The sequence below is a fragment of the Oxyura jamaicensis genome, chromosome 4 (assembly GCF_011077185.1).
Source record: "Oxyura jamaicensis isolate SHBP4307 breed ruddy duck chromosome 4, BPBGC_Ojam_1.0, whole genome shotgun sequence".
Classification (NCBI taxonomy): domain Eukaryota; kingdom Metazoa; phylum Chordata; class Aves; order Anseriformes; family Anatidae; genus Oxyura; species Oxyura jamaicensis.
In genome coordinates, this window is record NC_048896.1 from 19,962,821 (window position 1) to 19,982,853 (window position 20,033).

General features: G+C 34.8%; 1 protein-coding gene across 4 annotated transcripts in view; it reads left to right on the forward strand.

The window, feature by feature from the left end:
* The window catches only part of THOC2 (THO complex 2), a 53,566-nt gene that overhangs the window by 10,438 nt on the left and 23,095 nt on the right, over positions 1-20,033 (forward strand). For 3 of the 4 annotated variants that reach the window (XR_004750144.1, XR_004750146.1, XR_004750145.1), the window contains exons 5-17: positions 667-737; positions 2,520-2,641; positions 3,465-3,598; positions 5,120-5,286; positions 5,920-6,012; positions 7,810-7,965; positions 11,691-11,863; positions 12,004-12,199; positions 13,339-13,380; positions 15,292-15,333; positions 17,164-17,294; positions 17,382-17,483; positions 19,149-19,233. Coding sequence is in view for 1 of the 4 variants with exons in the window: in XM_035323790.1 (XP_035179681.1) it covers positions 667-737; positions 2,520-2,641; positions 3,465-3,598; positions 5,120-5,286; positions 5,920-6,012; positions 7,810-7,965; positions 11,691-11,863; positions 12,004-12,199; positions 15,292-15,333; positions 17,164-17,294; positions 17,382-17,483; positions 19,149-19,233 (1,472 nt within the window). In the remaining 3 variants the exon portion in view is untranslated. The remainder of the gene's footprint in view (positions 1-666; positions 738-2,519; positions 2,642-3,464; positions 3,599-5,119; positions 5,287-5,919; positions 6,013-7,809; positions 7,966-11,690; positions 11,864-12,003; positions 12,200-13,338; positions 13,381-15,291; positions 15,334-17,163; positions 17,295-17,381; positions 17,484-19,148; positions 19,234-20,033) is intronic. The other variant, XM_035323790.1, reaches the window with a different exon arrangement.

Here is a 20,033-nt window from a genome sequence, read left to right on the forward strand (position 1 = left end):
GTCTGCCTTTTGTTTTCCACTCCTTTTGCAGCTCCTTGCTTCCTGTAATGAAATTTTTTTTTTCTTTTTTTTTTTTTTAGCTACTTTAGACAGGCATGCTTCCTTTGTTTTATGGCCTTTCTTCCCACAGGAATGAATTTCTGAATTGCATTCAGTCATTGACAATACAAAAAGAATGGAAATACAGAATTACAGCTAGTAGAAGACTGCAGACTGGGCAATAAACAGCAGTTAATCTGAAGACAAGGGAGAAGAGACTAGAACAATGTGACATTAAGGCTAGGGTCACCCAGTTCTCTTCAGCAATTTGTATTTCTATTCTTTCCTGCTTATTATTCATTCTTAATGTTTACCGTAAACCTCATTCCAACAAAGAAAGGGAAAAGAATTATGATTGACATTCCTCTGGTTTCTGTTCTACCTCTTTTTGTGAGATTTGTGCATGTGTGAGTTTTGTCATTGAAATATTATGTGGATCTCAAGGTGAATGAGTACCTGCAATGTTACAGGCAGCTAGTGTGCTAAAAACAAGCTACTTTGCATTGTATTGCCGTGAGCATTTATCACAATAGTTAAGAATAGAAGAAACTTCTAAATTCCATGAAGGTGACAGAGGCAAATTTCCACAAATAACATGTGTTTTTTTCCCCTTTTCCTTTCTTTTAGATATTGAAACAAGCTGTTTAGAAGAAAAAAGTAAGAGGGATAATTTTACTCAACTGGTATTAGCCTGTTTGGTAAGTTCAGTTGCACTTACAAATTCTTTTGGTAAAAGTATATGCCAAAATCTGTTAATTAAAAATAGATAATCTTAAAACTACATTGTTGTAGTTTGTTTTTTTGAGGAAGTCTGTTAAAATGTCTTCATAACTTGAGCAATTATACACAAATAAGTATTTTTTTTTATCTGTTTTATATTGCTGACAAGATGGTTCAGGCTGAACGTTTTTAATCTAGTATAGGCAATGGCCTATAGGTTATGTAGACCTGTTGTTTCATCAGATAGACCAACCTTTGGGTTCTTGTTTAAAGGAATTAACTCACTGAGCTTGTTATTTTCTCCGCTGATCTCAGGAGAACATTACTGTGTATGTATTGTTCCTTATTGACTACAGTTCATAACAGAAAGCTAAGCGGTTTGAATGCTGATAATACTCTATTGTAGTCAGTCTGTTCCTTCTGATGGATTGAAACTTTTCATTTGTATCTTCCATATTGTTAGTCTGGTCAGGAAGGTCTCCTTAGGTTAGCTTTATCCATCATAGAAAAATAAAGTACAATATATATATATAGGTAACTTTTGTTCTTGCTGCTGACCTTGAGTTTAGATGCAGCCCAAGCTGCATGAAAAATTTACTTTCCCATTTTCAAAATACATTGTTTTAGTTCTAATGTTACAGCCATTTGGACCTACAGGTTTAATGTAGCTCAAGATTGTACGATGCAAAGCTGATGGTATGTGAGCAGTTCATTTAGTTGCCTGTTTTTAATGCAGTGCAAAATATTTAGGGAGATCAGGAGTTCTGTGACCAAACAAACTTCTCATGCAGTAAGGCTGCTGCATTGTTTGTTTAATGAATACTTTCTGGACTGGGGAAGAATATAGCATGGAGACAAGAAATGATGAAGTGAGCACTTGCAGATACGATACATGCCATCAGAAACAAACTCTACGTTTTACGAATAAGATGTAACACAACTGACTTTGATCCAGAGTTTTGTGGATCTGGAGTGTTGTGAATTTGAACTTTTAATGTTCCTAAAAGCATGTATGCTGATTTTTTTTTTCTTGTTTCCTCAATGAGAATTTTTTAAAAAAATCATAAAATACATTGTTTTAGTGTTGGGAGAAGTGTTGATATAAGTGTTGACATAAGAGAAGTGTTGGGAGAATGTTGATAATCAGATCTCTTACTAGACTAACTGATTAAGCAGGAAATGGTTAAACATTTCCTCTTCCTGCATTTTCAGGTATGTTAGCTGACTTGGTACTTCTTTCTACATACCTTTATCACATGCGTTATGGGTAGAGTAATTTAGTCTAGTTGTTTGAATCCTTTAAGGAAGTAGTTTCCCCTCCTCTCAGTTAAACAAATCTTACTTCTGAAGTATATTTTGTTAATTTCTCCTTTATGCAACCCACTCTTGCCTTTTGAAGTGGCATTCCTAGCCATCTGGAATAAGCTTGACTTGTAGGAAAAATCAGTGTAAGAAAATAAGGCTTCTCTCAGAGTATGAGAGAGTGGGTTTAAGCTTTGTAATATGCAGTTCTTGAAATAACATCTGTAGAGGTTAAGCAGTGTATACTTTGTCACCATCAGACTCTACAGCTTGTTTATTCAAGGTGTTCTGTATATAAAATGTACCCTTGTAAAATTCTAGTTCTAGTTAAATAGTTTCTCAGTTGTATTCACTTCTAAATGCATTCTGCTTCAAACTTACTATGAGGGTATATGATATGCATGTTTCTAGGTGTTCATAACTGGCAAATCTGATATATATTTTTGGTCTTTTTTTAGTATCTTGTATCTGATACTGTCCTAAAGGAGCGTTTAGATCCAGAAACACTAGAATCACTAGGACTTATCAAGCAGTCTCAACAGTTCAATCAGAAATCTGTTAAAATAAAGACAAAGCTTTTGTAAGTTTTGGGGTATGGTTTTTCTAGAGGGTGGGTGGGGAAGGGCAATACTAATTAACCTGGTAACAATGTTTTCTTAAAAAAAAAGTTTCTTGTAATAAAATACTGTTTTTTCTTTAGGAAAAATGTTTAATTGCATAACAATTCACTGACAATAATAGAACATCATTAGCCCTCTTACATTTCTCAAGCACGTGAATGCTAAAACCTGTTTTAACGTATTGCTATGACCTTTTCTTTGCTACAGTTATCCTATATATACAGATTAAATACTTAATCTTTCAGTTTGTTTGTAAGAAATGTAAATTTAAGTATGAGCAAGTATTTTTGCTGTTACATCAATTAAGCATAGATATTTGGTCCCATAAATAAGTAAATGCAGTTATATTAATTTTGGAAATGCTCTATAGATTTTTGTGAAAGTGTATTTTTTGGCCTTTGCATCCAATGCTTCACTCTCCATATTAAAGAGCATTTAAAACTAGAATAGGTCCTTACTCACAGACTGATAAGGTGCTGAGTAGTTATTCAGCATTGCATGTAAGAACAAGCTTTATTGTTAGTGCTAACATAATCTAGCTTTTAAATGGTTTGCATTTGGAATAAAAGAAGAGATGGATTTATTTGGAGAACGCTTGCTGCTTTGCAGATGCTTGTTGTACTGCATTATCTCATTTTTGCAATAGCTGATATAAACTGCAAGTTCTTGAAAATATATTCAAAGTTAACATTTTGTATAGCAAGTATAATATTCATAAGAACATGAATAAGCTTTCACTGTGCATGTGTAAAACAATAGTGTTTAAATTCTGTTTATTTGCAGTTATAAACAACAAAAATTTAATTTGTTAAGAGAAGAGAATGAAGGTTACGCAAAGCTGATTGCAGAGCTGGGACAAGACTTATCTGGAAATATCACTAGTGATTTAATCCTTGAAAATATCAAATCTTTAATAGGTAAGGAATTTGTTGGAGGAATATGGGTACTGATTTTCTTAAATGGTCTTGCGACTCAAGAGGGTGACCTTAGACTGCTGTTTGAGATCATCTGGGAATCAAATAACATGATACAGGCATGTAGTGTGGTAGTAACGTATTGGCAGACCATCTTCGATTGGATTTATGAAATATGGATACTCCTGTTTCTTTGGCAAAGTTGATTTTTGGGAATGTCTCTTGCTATTTTAAGGTACTGAACTCAATGCATGAATATCCTTTTAATCTTGAAGGAGCTGAACAACTGGTTCTTTATAAAGAGACATGAATAGTAAATGTTTCTCCTTTTTCTAGTTCATTTTGTGACTTTTTTTGATATATCTAAACTTAGTAGTAATAGGGTTGCAATAAAATTGCAAAATATATTCAAAACAGGAAATGTTTGTAATTCTCCATATTTTAGACTTTTGTACAGAGTTTTATATTGATGTTCGCACCATTTCCTGTTCTTTACAGTGCCAGTGCAGTCATGGTCCAAAAGATGTACTAGTATTTTATAAAGATAATTTTCCATCTATCACAGAATTTTGCTTGAGACTGTCAATTCCTGTAGTAATACTACTTGGTTTGGAAGAGAGCTAGATAATATGTTTTTTGGTGGTTATTACAGTAAAAAAATACACATTCATTTGGAGGAGTTTTATAACAACGTTTTTCTCTCTTCTGGAATTTTAGGATTTGCAGATAGACTTCTTAGAAAATTTCAAATTTTCTAAAGTACTGATTTGCAGGAGGTCCTGACACAGTGGAAATAGCTTTTGGGGAAAGAAAGACTGATGTAATCACATAGCAGCGTAGTGAATGTGCATGGATAACATTTTCTCTCATGGTACAAAGAAGAAAATAGTGTAGGTGTGGATTCTTTTGATATAAATAATAGTATTTATTTTGTGGCAGAAAAAGTTTGGTGAGATAGAAATCCTTTTTCAACACTGGCTTGAGTTGATATATGTCCTTGCTTTTGCTCTCTTAAAATAAACAAGCAGTTCTCCCTATTGCTAGCAGCAATGCTGAATTGTCATGACAGTGTAACCAGATGGGTCAGGATTTAGCTGCAAACTTGAATGCTTTGTTAGGGTGTAAAATAATGCTTTGGGTTTATATGGCTCATTTATGCAGCTGCATGAATATGTGTGGCAACACAAGGAGAGAGGAAGAAGTCTGTGCCTTCTAATGGCACCATGGGCTTAGTGAGATTTGTTTTGTACTTTTTAAATGTTGACCTTAAGATGGTAACTTACAACTTCTATGTAATCTGAATTTAAAGTCCTGTTGAATGTCTTTGTCTAGTTTAGTACTAGATACAAGTCAAAATGGTCGGTGTATTTAGAGGCGATCCAGATTATTTTATTGTATGTAATTATTTTCTATTAAAATTTTGCCTTGATTAAACTTTAAAAACTAATGCATTTGTAGATTAGTATCATAATGAAAATGAAAAGTAGTGATATTAAGCTTTTCTACTCTGTTCTTTTCCACTAGGATGTTTTAACCTTGATCCCAACAGAGTTTTGGATATTATCCTAGAAGTCTATGAGTGCAGGCCTGAGTATGATGATTTCTTTGTACCACTGATAGAGTCATACATGTACATGTGTGAACCACAAACTTTATGCCATATCCTTGGGTTCAAATTCAAATTTTATCAGGTAATGTATTTCTTAATTATTTTCATAATTGATGAACTGCAGTCAGTGATAACAGACACCTGTAATTTTTTTTAGCATGGAAATTAATATAAGTTGTAGAATTTGAGTTTTAAAAGCAATTTCATGATTTGAATATAATTTTATAATGTATTTTTGAGGAAAATGCTTTCAGCTGCCTGTCTTGAGTTACGGTCAGCAATCTTGATCATGACACCTTACATTTGAAGGTGTATAGTTATATAACGACTAGCATTAACGAAGAAACTGTACCTTATAAACAAAAGACTCGTCCACAGGAGTAAAGAGCATGTTTACAAGGTGGTTAATATTTAAGAGAATGTATCACGTAGATATATTCAAGAATATATTCAAGAATAGATATATTCAAGAATATTCAATATTGAAGTATGGTATAGAATTGCATACAAGCACCATAAGATGCGGAGATAAAAGCAATCAGATTTTTCAGAAATTGTAAGATTTAATTAAGTCTAGCCATAAGGCAGTATGGCTTGGGAGTAGTAGCAGGTAACTGACATGGCAGAAAGGAGAACTGTGATGAACTGAGCTTCGAGTAATTTCATTTGTTTTCATGTCTCTTCCTTCCTTTTTAATTTGTAATCTTGTCTTTAGGATCCAAGTGGTGAAACGCCTCCTTCCTTATACAGAGTTGCTGCTGTCTTGTTGCAACATAATCTGATAGATTTGGAAGATCTTTATGTCCATGTAAGTGACAGTGCTACTTGGTCCAATGCCAAAACAAATAATTTTTTTTAAAGAGTGTGCTAGATATCTTGTCCTATTCCTAAGGCTTAAGACTCATGACATACCTTGTAGTACCTGTGTATGTACATTACAAAGTGTTGGGAAATTTAAAGGATATGAAATGTCACATTCAAACAAGCACACACTGAAGTATTAAAGCTGATAGGCCTTCTTTGAATTATCTGTGTAGTATCCTCCAGGTTTGTTTAACCTCCTGCTTGAGTTAGGAGATGGGAGGTAAGTGATAGCTTGGTTTTAAATGCCTTGAGTAACTTTGCTTAAGAACTAGACCCTTGGAATATTTTCACTTTTGAAAATTTTTTTAAAAAGTGATAGGATGATTAACTGCTTACCTTTTTTTAATAGTATATTTAAAAAAAACTCGTATATACATATTCACTAATCAGTCTGTAATTTAACCTATAAGAATTCTGGATTGTTAGCCTGTAAGAGCAAGATGAAGTTGCACACTCAAATTTAATCTGTGAGATTTATCCTCTCCAGTCTGGCACTCTGTCAACCAACCAGCATACTAATTTGACAGATGGTAAACAGAATGTTACAGTTATCAAAATATTTTTACATTATGCACCGATTTTTAATTTCAGAATATCCATATATTTCAAGGCTCTTAAGTTTTCCACTGAAATCAAGGAAATGAGCTCAAATTACAGCTATGGAAATTTTGGAGTGTAGTTCTTCTATTAATTTGTGTGGCAGTTAATAGCATCACTCACAATCTGACTTGTCAATTACTGTCTCTGGCTTCATTATTTTTTGGCTAAAAATATGTCAGGTGGAGCAGGAGTGGGAGTGAGTATCTCAGATAATCAGCACGGAGGGAGGGATGTGTGATGGTAATGCTAGTTTGTTAAGGAATGTTGGTGAGGTTACGAAATGAGTGCCTCGATTCAGAATTAAGAAGGCCTGTGCAATCTCAGCTGGATCCTGTATAGGTATTTGTGTTTTCTGCCAGTCTTACAGTGGGAACAGCCCCTACATCTATTTGTAGTCATCACCTTTAGTCACGTTGATTCTCAGCCTCATTTGCAATCTGCTTTCATTCCAGAATTTTCTCTGCCAGTCTCTGTGTTTATCTTTAACTGTGTGTTTGGCATGGCATTTTCCTCTTTTCAGTCAGGCTTAATTTCACTTGACTGGGGAGTTTCATGAAGATAATTAACATACAGGTGCTGAGCATGAAGTGGTATATATCGTGCAGTTTCTGTACTACAGCAGCTGTCAGGCTTACACTTCACATCAAGAATGTCCTTGCTCCCCTGCCCCACAGTCCTGCAAGAACCTTCTTTGTTTTTATTTATGCACATGGACATGTACATAACAGGCATTAGGTCCTAAAGATGTGATTTGTTACTTTTCATTCTGCTATAGGTATTTCTTGGTGAATCTTAATAGATTATTTGTGTTATTAAATGAGAAAGGTGTAACTCTTTAAACCTTCCGAAATGAGAGAAGAAGGAATCCAAAGTTCTATGTTGTTGGTGGAAAAGGAGAGCCTATGCCATCAGTTGTTGTGAGGAAGGTGAACGATGTTATTTTTCATCTGTCTTTGGTTTCAGAAGTCTGTTAATAGCATGCTTCCTTGCTGGGGTTATGATAACAAGAAAAATCTCCCAAGGAATGTTTTATCTGATGAGTATTGAGGAAGAGCACAAGTGCTACTTGGGCCTCTGGTGATGAAAAGCAGGAGTAGCTAATTTTTTATTTTCAGAAATCATGTTTGTTCTGTTTTCTTAGCTTCTTCCAGGGGATAATGCCATCATTGAAGAACACAAGCGAGAAATAGTGGAAGCTAAGCAAATTGTCAGAAAACTTACAATGGTTGTCTTATCCTCTGAAAAGACTGAGGAAAAGGAGAAGGAAAAAGAAAAAGAGGAGGAGAAAACTGAAAAGGTTAGTGTGTGAGTAGCTTCTTTTCCAAGAAAACAACTTTAAACAGAACATAGTTATTGTTATGAAAATATATTTGTTTGACAAAAAATATTTAAAAATACAGGTATCCAAGTATCTGTTCTTGGAAGGCTTTGTCTGTCTTCTGATAGCACTTCATTTATGCTAAAAGTGCAAGCATGTTCTTTGGGATTTGTTCTGGACTTCTGTACGTTTTAGGCTTTTGGTTCTTTGTCTAATTAATGTAATTCCTCCTTTTGTTGTATCAGCTCTACAATGTGTGTACTGGTATTCATGGACTTCAGAGTATTTTAAAAGCTTTGTCTTCTAGGTCTTATGTTATAATTGTAGTTGATACCTTAAGGATGCAGACATAAAATGCATTCCTTATTTCTCCACTCAAGAATTAGGATGAAAAAAATTGCTAAACTTAAGAATGCTAGTATAATTAGCCTCCACTGTATAAAAAGTTTGAATTACACATATTCTATGGGAACTGTCCTTTGTGCTTTTCACTAGACCTGTAGCTTTGTCTGTGTCAATGTATAGTTCTTATTTAAGGTGCTACTGTGTTATGTCTTGTCCATGTTGCCCTAGGTCTAACTTGTTTCATTGTTTTTAAGCGTAGTTGAAAAACAGTTATTTTAATTTCTGGGGAGGATGTTTTCCTCTTCATTTCAGAGTCTTAACCACTGCTGAAATACCTTTTTTTTTTTTTTTTTAAGGTAAAAAAAAAAATTGCTACTTTCATTTGATAGTTTGAGTAATCGAAAGGGTGGACAAGTCCATCAGTATTCATAACTCCTGCTCTTAATTTTCTGTATCCTTCTGGGTTCATTATATCCAGCTGTTTTGTCTACTTATTCCCATTTGTTCTACCTTACCTTGATTTTCTGTGTCTCTGATCTTCCTTTTTCCTCTCCTTTTTTTTTTTTTTTTTGAAAAATCTAATTTCTTGTTCCTTAGGCAGCTGATATAGTCACTGCTCTCTGGTGCTCAACTGCAGTCACATCTGCTGCTTAAACTGATTCCTTTCACTAGCTTTAATTTTTGACCTATTTCCCCATTCATTATCTCTGTATTGGTTTTTATTAAACGACATTGCTTTCGTCTGTCTTTTCTACAGTCAGATGAGCTGCCTGGCATTTTCTGAAGCTCACATGTCATAATGTTCTGATGGAAGATTGAACTCTCGATTGGACATAGGGAGCATATACATTGCTCAGTAATGTCAGAAGAATTAAGAGAGCGTTCTTGTGGCTAAGCTTTATATTTAAGAACTGGGGAATTTTAAGCTCTATCAAAAACTGCAACATTTTTTGAAGGATTGCGGTGACGAGTAACAGAGTCTGAGTCTGTGTGGTGGGAAAATAAAGAGCTGTACTAAGCAATTTCTCTGAATGCATGGTGTTTCTCAAAAGGCTTTTTTTCTGTAATAGTGTTTTTGTACGTTAGCTATGCAATTCGTAGCAACGAGGAATGACAGGTTCCAACACTGTTGGCAGTCCCAGCATGAGTGATTTTTATCCAGTATACAGTCTTAACATACTATTTTTGATATGGTACTGTGAAATATATGCCTGGATAAGGGAGAAAAATGTCTAACAATTACTGGCTTAACTATTTTTTTAAATTCATGAAGTTCTGTCCTTTGTGAGTAGAATTTATTATTGTCTCATGACTCTTAATATGGATAGTCTTGTCAAACGCATTATCTACTCTTGCCTTTTGGGATGCATTTGGTGTAACCAAATAATGGTGAAAACAGATGGAGAGGGAGATAAAAATTCTTGAAGTCACAGAACTCAACAGTATGGTGAGAGCTGACAGCAAGTCTAGACCAGCTCTTTTCTGTCATGTGTGCTTTTGCTGTTGGAGTGTGTGTTACAGAAGAGCACGCTTATTTAAGGACAGACCCAGTCAAGCAGTGTGTATGTGTAAGCAGCTCCTCCTTTGAAAATGAAGCAATATTCATTTCCATAGAAAGACTGCATGACTTGAAACATGGATTCTCATACAGTAGTAATCACCCAACAAGGCAATTTGGTAGTATAAAACTTTATCATGGTAATACCAATTAAATAATTACAACTTCTCATATTTTAAACAACATGACTTCTAAGAAGTCCATAATTTTGAAAGTGGATTTCAAGCTTCCTGCTTTTACTGATCAAGGAAAAGTGTTTAAATATTTCAGTGAAGGATCAGCATACCCTTTTGTTAACACAGTATAGATCGACTTTAAAAATACAAGCCCGGGCATCAGAGGAACTTTGGTATGGCATGGTAAGAAGTTGCATGGTAAAGTAATACGAGTGTATGCATTTCTATTTGCACATGCACCTTTTCCATCTTCAAGAGGCTGATCTTGTTCTGATGTATGGATATATATTTTTTCCTGAAGAAAAAGTGAAGCTTCATTACTGTGTGATTTCAATATGAATATTGTGAAGAACTGTGCACTTGCACTTTTTGCTCTGAAAATTTCCTCTGCTTGTTGTTATATACTATACTGTTTAATGTTTTTATAACTGTCAGAAAAATACAATTGTTTATAACACTTGCAAGTGTTATAAATAGTTGTAAAAGGAAACCCTGAATTCTCCCCCTGTACTCGGCTCTGGTGAGGCCGTACCTCGAGTACTGTGTTCAGTTTTGGGCCCCTCGCTACAAGAAGGACATGGAGGTGCTTGAGTGGGTCCAAAGAAGGGCGACGAAGCTGGTGAGGGGCCTGGAGAACAAGTCCTACGAGGAGCGGCTGAAGGAGCTGGGCTTATTCAGCCTGGAGAAGAGGAGGCTCAGGGGTGACCTTATCGCTCTCTACAGATACCTTAAAGGAGGCTGTAGCGAGGTGGGGGTTGGCCTGTTCTCCCACGTGCCTGGTGACAGGACGAGGGGGAATGGGCTAAAGTTGCGCCAGGGGAGTTTTAGGTTAGATGTTAGGAAGAGCTTCTTTACTGAAAGGGTTGTGAGGCATTGGAACAGGCTGCCCAGGGAGGTGGTGGAGTCACCATCCCTGGAAGTCTTCAAAAGACGTTTTGATGTAGAGCTTAGGGATATGGTTTAGTGGGGACTGTTAGTGTTAGGTTAGAGGTTGGACTCGATGATCTTGAGGTCTCTTCCAACCTAGAAATTCTGTGATTCTGTGAAACAAAGTCCATTCAAACCATACATGATTTAAATTTAATTTTTCTATAGTCTTGCCCTTAAAACTAGATTATTCTAGAGTAGCTGCTAGTGTCAAACTTATGATATGAGCAAGCTAAGAGACAAGGAAGTTTGTTTTTAAATCTACTTTTGCTAAATAAATTATTTGGAAAAAAGTTAAGAAATTTGTATTTTCAATCCAGAGTAACACACAAGGATTCTTGCTTGCTTGCTTGGTTCTTAAAATGTCATGTAAAGAAGCAAGCGGTAATAGATTGTGACATATTGAAAAGTACATGATCAGACATATTTCAGAGCTCAGTGTCTTTAACTTCATTTTTAACTTTTTCTTTAAGATGTTAGATTCCAGATGGACTGGTTTATTACTGCTTTTGAACTGTTCTTGTTGTGTAAATGTCTAACTGAATTTTATGCTTTTACTTTATATATAATATGTATAAACCAGTATTTCATCTGCATAATATTTTTCTGGAATTTCTTGTGGACTACAGCTGTGCTACTTAAGGAAAAATACTGGATTTTTATGAAAAGACTTTGATTAATTGTTTCTTGTCTTGCAGCCACCTGATAATCAGAAACTTGGTTTATTGGAAGCTTTATTAAATATTGGTGATTGGCAGCATGCACAAAGTATTATGGATCAGATGCCTCCATTTTATGCTACTTCACATAAGCCTATTGCAATTGCCCTTTGCCAGCTGTTGCATGTGACAATTGAACCTTTGTACCGCAGGTAAAGTAAAAGCTAGGTTTCTGTTGCTAAAGAGTGGGAAAACTACATAAAGCTTACAAGCATGAATTCACTAGTGAGCCTAACTGTATTTTTATGTCTAAATATTTTTTTATGTAAAATGCCTTACATCTTATTTTCAGGGTTGGTGTACCAAAAGGGGCAAAAGGGTCACCAGTTTCTTCTTTGCCAAACAAGAGAGCACCAAAACAAGCAGACAGCTTTGAAGACTTGAGAAAGGAAGTGTTCAACATGCTGTGCTACCTTGGTCCTCATCTCTCCCACGATCCCATTTTATTTGCTAAAGTGGTGCGCCTTGGAAAAGCATTTATGAAAGAGGTTAGTAAGACAAAAAACAAACGTTCCCACATAGATGTCGAATAATTGATTATGTGACCTGTTTTAAAAGGCTGCAAAGTTTTGTTCTGAACTCCATTAGAATATTATTAGAAGCTCAGACAGAGGCTAGTGAATTTTGCTACCCTTCTGGCAACTTGCTCTTTGATAAACCATTTTGTTTTGTTTTCCAAGTCAACAGTAGAGGTTTCTCTCTATTTTTTTATTAATAGCAGTTCTGAGAAGCTTTGGAATTCAAAGTCTTTGAAATACTTTTTTATTATTAAAAACAAAACAAAATACCTTGAAAATCACTACATTTCCCAGCTTTTTATTTTAACTTATAATAGCAAAACACTTGATTTAAATGGTATTCAAGGGGGGAATTTGCAGTTTTATACGTTCAAGTAAAAATATTGTTGATTTTGGCTACAGCTAACAAACATTAGAATGTCCAAAGTGTACATTGTCAACATACCTAGCTGAGGGGTAGCTGTACTTGCTGTCCAGCTGTATTTGGAGATGTGCAAGTAAGAATGTAGATAGATGTTAGGATTGAAGATGTTTTTTATTTAACTTAAGAGATTTTTGGTGAGTTGTCTTGTCTTCAGTTTCCAAAATTCAAGGATAGGGTGACAGAACGTACAATGAAGTTTGACTTCCTAGTAGTCTTCATTGTAAATAATGGTAACTTCAAGCATTTTCATCTTTTTCCTACTTCTTCGTACTTCTTTATCTTCCTATGAGATATAATTTCCAGCATCTTCTCTTCCAGAACTATGAGATTCCCTAGTGGCTAATACTCCTGTTTATTTCTTGCTGGCCTGTGAGAAGAGTGGTGTTGGAATGATACGCTGTATTGCACTGACAGTGCAGTTAATATGGAAATTATAATTTCAAGGGAGTAATTCATATTACTGCTGTCAGCGGACTATCAGGACGACTTTGTAATTAAGTTCAAGTACTGAAGATCTGTGAGACCCTGTTTCTTTGTGGATGCAGGCAATAGAATGGAGAGTGCTTGGTTATAGTTTGGTTTATATATTTATATAAATATATACACTTGGATTACAAATAATATAAATATGGTAGTTCAATGTGTTCATGATAAGGATGAGCAACATCTTAGCTATTTGATTTAGGTTGGAACTACGAAGAAATTCATCAGTGACAGAATGGTTAAGGTAACACGGGGAGTTATTTTTAATGCACTACTGCCATCAGCATGTTCTAGTTAAGAAACCTATATTTAACACACAGTAGATATATTTATAACTGGAGATGATTTGACTAAGTTAACTCAGTAGTTTAAAATTTAGACTACTAACATTGCACTGCAGCTTTTGTGCTCAAGTGTAGCTTTAAGATAATCAAGCACTTACTGGTGCGTTAGCTTACTATGCGTTTTATGGTGAGTGGAACAAAAAAAAAGGAAATGTATAATTATGACTAAAATCTTGAGAGGTTATTATTGTGAAAGAAAGATGGGGAAAATAATTTATAGCTGCTGGTAATTTGTGTTGGAAGTCCTGTTCTTTTTTGGGTAGAAATTGAGGTGTGTTTATTCCCTATTTCCAGTAAGAAAACTGAGTACTTCATATATATTAATAAATTTCCTTGATGCCTGAGTTACCTCTTTTTCAATGTAAGCATTCAGCGTCACTACATATGTAAGCAATATATTTCAGTTACGCATTTCATTTCTTGTTCAAAAATAAATACTTTGCTATTTCTCTATTGATTCTGCTCACAATAATTAAATGGCTCTCAAATACATGAATATTTTTTTCTTTAGAAGCTCTTGGTAAACTCCATTAATAATTGCCAGTTTCACCAAGGAGTTTGTGTAGCTCGTCTTTGGGTATACATTTATGTCTTATTAACAGTAAATCCTATCGACTGATAAAATATTGTGCTTTGATTTGTATGCCAGAAACTTCATACCACAGTGTAGTACAACATACTGCTGCTGAACTGCTCACCAGACTGAGGTTCAGGCATTTTTTGTTCTATAGTGGACCTCAAGATATATATCTAGATGATTCACTTGCAAACATGTACAACTAAATACAGCAAGCTTCCATATGAAGCTAAAACTTCTTTTGGTTACCTCCATAGATCCTGTAAAGTTGTAGTTGGTGATCTTGGATTGTAGGAGATCAGTCTTCATTTTTCAGGGTTTTTGGGGAGACTAGAACACATTATAGAACACGTATCAGCAAGGTAATACTGTATATATATATTTTTTTTCCAGCAGGATATCATCTGATTTTGTATTGTTAGAATGTTTCTAAATAAGCTATTTATTCATTTCATATTGTATATTTTGCAGTGTTTTCTAGAACAAATGCTGATATTGACAGTCAAACACAATTTTACTACCTAGTTATGAATTTAGATAAAAGTACGTTTTAGAGAAGGTGAAATCTTGGTGAAGTGCAAATGTGTAACTTAGGGTCAAAATTTTACATTATGATGATAGACAAGGTAGTAATGAATCTTATGTTCATGGTAGGTATTAAATGAAGTAAAAGTAACTTTATAACCCTGATGTTTTTTCCCCAAATGGATCAAATATCAGTGATTTACTCTTTTTCCCTGCATTGTATAATTTTTTTCCAAAAGAACTAAGTGTTTATCCTATGGATTTTTAGGTGTAATAAGGTGTCTTTTAAAGCTTTGGGGGTTGCAAAGGCTGCTTGCACAAACAGCATAATGGACCAATGGCAGTATTTCCGCATGGGGCTTAGCTGTGTCCTATACCTAGTTCAGAGATAACGAAAGGAGGTATGAAGAGATTTGGATGGAGGAGGAAGAGGCCTTCTCTGAACAGATGAAAGCACTGCAGCATGTAGCATTGAGAGCATACACTGCAGCAGATGGTGCTAATGAAGACTGGGGAGAATATGTGTAGGTCTTTAGATGTCCTTCCACCCACGAGGCCTGCAACTATTTTAATGCTAACAAATCTGGAAAATTAAACATCTACTAGGCATGTGGCCCATTAGGTGTGTGCTTTTGCTGAGGTAACCTTGTTCTGAAACTTTAACTGTTATGTTCATTATTCTAAAATTAACATAATTGTCTTTGTTTAGTTTCAGTCTGATGGAAGTAAGCAAGAAGATAAAGAGAAAATGGTGAGTTTCTTAAAGACTTTTGATCTGAAAATGAATGTAACATTACTAGTAGAGCTAATTCTTACGTATTTCTTGGCAGAGCTTTAAATGTTTGAGTGATCTCATTCCTCCTGCACACTGCTTTTATTACATATTTTAGTTCAGTAAAATGGCAGTCTATTTTTATTTGTGGAGGTGAACTTTTGTTGTCAATTTTACTTCTCTCATCCTTTGAGGAGGAAGGATTTCTTCTGAGAGTTTAACTGAGACTAAATTTTTAATAACTGTGCAGCCTTTCTTCCTCTGTAGAATTTAATTCTTTACCAAACATATGCTGAAGACTAGTCTTGGTTTTATAGGCAGGTTTGAGCCAGTCACAGTCTTTTTTGTCTTGCTGTGGGTTTTACGCTCTCCCCACAGATGCCTCACAATTAATATTGTTCTAATAGCCTAGTGCATTGTACTACTGATGGGCTTAGAATCAGCTAGAGCATTTCTGTCTTATAAATACACTGTCATGGTGGCATCTTGTATTTTAAAAACTTACGCGTAAGAGTGTAGAGAAATGAGAAATTAGAGGTAGGGTAGGTACTTCAACTACAATTGGTAATTTTTGTTTATTGGCTAACTTGAGAATGGCCACAGTGAAATCCAGGTATCCCACTGAGATCAGTCTTTTTATGAACTGGGAAGTTTTCAGCATGAAGTTTGTGTAGTTTTCAGCAGGTTCTTATTATTTCTGTTTCTCACTTCTCATGATTTCCTGACTTCTCGAATCATGGCAGAGAGGGAAAAAAAAATCTGAACTGTTTCTAGAAGTACTAATAAATAGAACTAATTGAACTAAGTTCAATTTGATCAGAATCACTTAAGATTTTGTACTTATTAACTGTGGAGTAGCATCAGCTGTGATCCACGGCCTGCAGATGAGTCATGCAGTCTTCTGCAGATGATTGCTGTTCTGTTGGCTTTGTTTATCCCATTCTTTCTTACCTCTGAGTAGACTGAGTCTGTCCATCTCCTGCAGGAGATGGTCGTGAGGGTAAAGTGAGACTCATGAGAAACTGCCAAGTAGTGCATAAACTAGTTATGCCTCACTAGAAGGGAACTGCAGCTTAGAAGTGAGTAGGGTGCACAGTTGGGAATTAGTTCTGACTCCTAAGGTGGCTGGATCCATGACTGAGTTACCTGTTGCAAAGAAATCTTGGCTGGAGACATGGATAGCTGCTTGTACGTGGAAGTGTGAATTATGTGCTGGAAAAAAACACAAGGACTATTTCTTTGTTAGTATTTATATATTATAATGTAGGATGTGATACCATATTAAAGATGATGCTCTTTTGAATTTTTTATGTTGTGGTTATTCTAATAGCCCAATGGGAAACAAAAGTTTTAAAAAAATAGTTGATATTGAAAAACATGAAAATTGTTACTGTGTGCCTTGGGAACACATAGAATGCCTTTAGATTTTAACCCATAATTCTGAAAATTTAAGTAATAGCAAGAAGTACCTTAATACATTCAAGTTAGTTGCCAAGATCTATTTTCTGCTGTTGCACTTCATACAAGTCCCTAATTTATCCATTCTTATGTATTATTTGATACTATAATATGAATATAACACACGGAAAAATGTCAGCTACTTTGCAAAAGACTTTATACAGGCAAATAAAATATTGACAGCATATGTAGTCCTTGATTTAAGAATATGTCGCATCATAAGTCTTTTATTAGTTAAGTCCTTTTAGACTTTTTTCTTGTTTAAGAAGTCATAATTTTATGGCAAATGTGCAGTTGACCTTGTTTTTAATATACATCATATTTACCCAGAGTTTTTTGTCTTTATCTCAGGAGATACTGTTTAGCTGTTTTCTGAGTATTACCGATCAAGTTTTGCTTCCATCTCTTTCTTTGATGGACTGCAATGCATGCATGTCTGAGGAATTATGGGGAATGTTCAAAACATTTCCTTACCAGTACCGGTGAGTAGAATAACTTGTTTCTGTTCTATGGAAGTGGCCTCTTATAAACCATGAATACTAAAAATAGTTTTCCTTTTATTTTTCAAGGTACCGTCTTTATGGACAATGGAAGAACGAAACCTACAATAGTCATCCGCTTCTAGTGAAAGTTAAAGCTCAAACCATAGACCGAGCCAAATATATTATGAAGTAAGTTGTCTAATTCCATATATTATCAATTGTGATGCAGTGTATTGCATCTCACCAGCTGAAGGAAAAAAATACCTTGACAAATACATTCCTTTTCTAATGACTAAATTTCATTGACGATCATTGTTTGTAAAATATTTAATGTATTGTGCTTAAGAACTGTAAAATAGTGAAACGGACTAATTTGTCACCAATAAGGGCATTTCATCTGCGAAATGACCCATTAAATGTTTTTAAAACTTTTTCCCTGGATATGCTGCTGTTGATAAACTGCTTTGCTTATGGGAATGTCTGAGTGCAACAAATTTTCCCTATGTATGGAGGCTCTTTAATCCCAACAGACTGAAAAGCCTTGTCCCAGTTTCTTTTTCTGTAGTTTTCATAGTAGAGCAGTAAGTTGAATTGAATGGAATGGTATGTTTTCATCTTAAATTGCTTGAACTTGCATGAAGACTTACCTTCAATGTGGCATCTCAGAGATTTGTATTCTCTTTGTATAGCTTGGGCTAAAAGCGTACTTTTTTTTTCAATGGCAAGACAATAATTGCTACATTGGCAAGACAGAATAATTGTTACTGGCTAAGAGACTTTGGTCTTGCAGATGTGAAATCTAGATAGGATTGTTTCTCTTTTCTGAATTGGAGCGTAGCTAGAGAAGAGTATGGAAGTGTGTTCCTTCTTGTACAGTGGATTTCTGTTGGGCAGGTGAGCCACACTGCTGACAGTTAATGTTGCTATGAAAAGCCAATAAAACTAAGGTACAATTGTTTGTGTGTGATCATTTTGCCCAAACTCTTTAAAGGTGTTATCCAATTTAAAGTATTGTTTCTTTTCCAGGTAGAGAATTGAGACAGGAAACTGAGATAATTTGAAAGTTTGAAGTACAATTTAAATAGAACAGTGTAGTTCTCAAAAACCTTGCTACATACCAAGGTCTCTGTAGATTCAATTACAGTAGATTTCTTCATGTTGGAGCTGTTCGTGGAAGCTGTGTACAGAATATAGCACAGAATATAGACCACTTTGAAAAATTTGACCAAGTACTAGAGGTTGTGATGGTGTTGTACTGTTGTGATCACTGAGGCAGAAATGGTGCTTAAACATCTGTGGGGTGCGAACTGGAGATAAGTGAAGCTAAAACTACTGAGGTGTTGCCTTTCTACTTCAATATTAATGTGTACAATTTACACTCATGTATCAACTTCAGATTTAGTGTTAAGCTTTTATCTTTATTAAGGAATGACGTGGAAGTGAAACAATAAAACTAGTGAGGGTATGGGTTTTCTTTGTTTTCAGTAAACAGGGCGATGAATGGAAAGTGACTATCTGTGGCTAAATTAAATTTGCATGAGAAACTAACAGTGTTACGGGCTGTTTTTGTAAGCTGAATCCATCCTGTTGACAACTTCAAAATGTAAGATGCTCAAAATTGAAACTAGAATTCAGTCCATAGTAACATGGGGACAACAGATTTTTCTTTTACACATTCTAGGACTATAGGCTTCAGATTCCTAGAGGAATAGTATTTCTATGCTCGGATTTCTTAAAAGTGCATCTTCTGGTGAGGGTTTAATCACTGCAATTTATAAAGCTCTTCATTGGATCTAGCCTGTTCTAATACTCTTCTAGATCTTCTGTTGCAATAAAAAATGTTCTCTTTTACAGGCGTCTGACTAAAGAAAATGTGAAACCATCTGGAAGACAAATTGGAAAGCTCAGCCACAGCAATCCTACGATTTTATTTGATTATGTATGTAGTTACATGTGTTTAAAGACTCTTTTATCCTAACTCTAGATATTTGAGCATTGGAAGCACCTGTCATCTTAATGAGAAGGCAGTTCTATTTTCAATATTTTTTACTTTTCTGATGCAAATTTTAAAGTGTGATAATTTGCTGTACTATAGAAACAAAGACTTAGATATTAAATATTGACAATAGCTCTTATATAACTAAAACTGCACTGAAAATTTCATTGCTTCTGTATATGAGTGAAATATTTAATTTGAGACAGCTGAGGTAGGTCTGAGGTACACGGATGTGCTGATCAGGTTATTCAGTAATGATACACCAGATTATTTATCTACCAGTTTTTATTTATAAGTTCATTTGCTTGTATTTAAGTATTGTTAAGTATTTTTTAAGTATTAACTTGAAGTTAAGTTTAAGTTTGTCTGTAGAAATCATGTAGCAAAGAACACTCTAAAAATTGATTAATGCAGTTTACTTGTATTGTTTCATGAACTATTTTTTTGGTAGTCTTAAAATAGCAGTAAGTTTCTGTTGCTGCTTTAAGGTCTAGGATTTTCAGAGCTCTTAGAAAAAACAAAATCAGTGAAATGTTTTTTTTTTTTATTTTCTGATAGATTAAAAGTTAAAATTGTTTAATTTTAAAGAAAATGCTAATATAGAATTCTTTTTTAGAATTTAGAGATGCTTTACTATCTCATTTTTAAGAAGTATTTTGAGTAGGTTTTGAAGATGAGTGTTGTTAAATCGTTTTGGTTTATTATGTGAATGAGAAGGTGTGCTGTTTGTTTTCTAGCTCAAT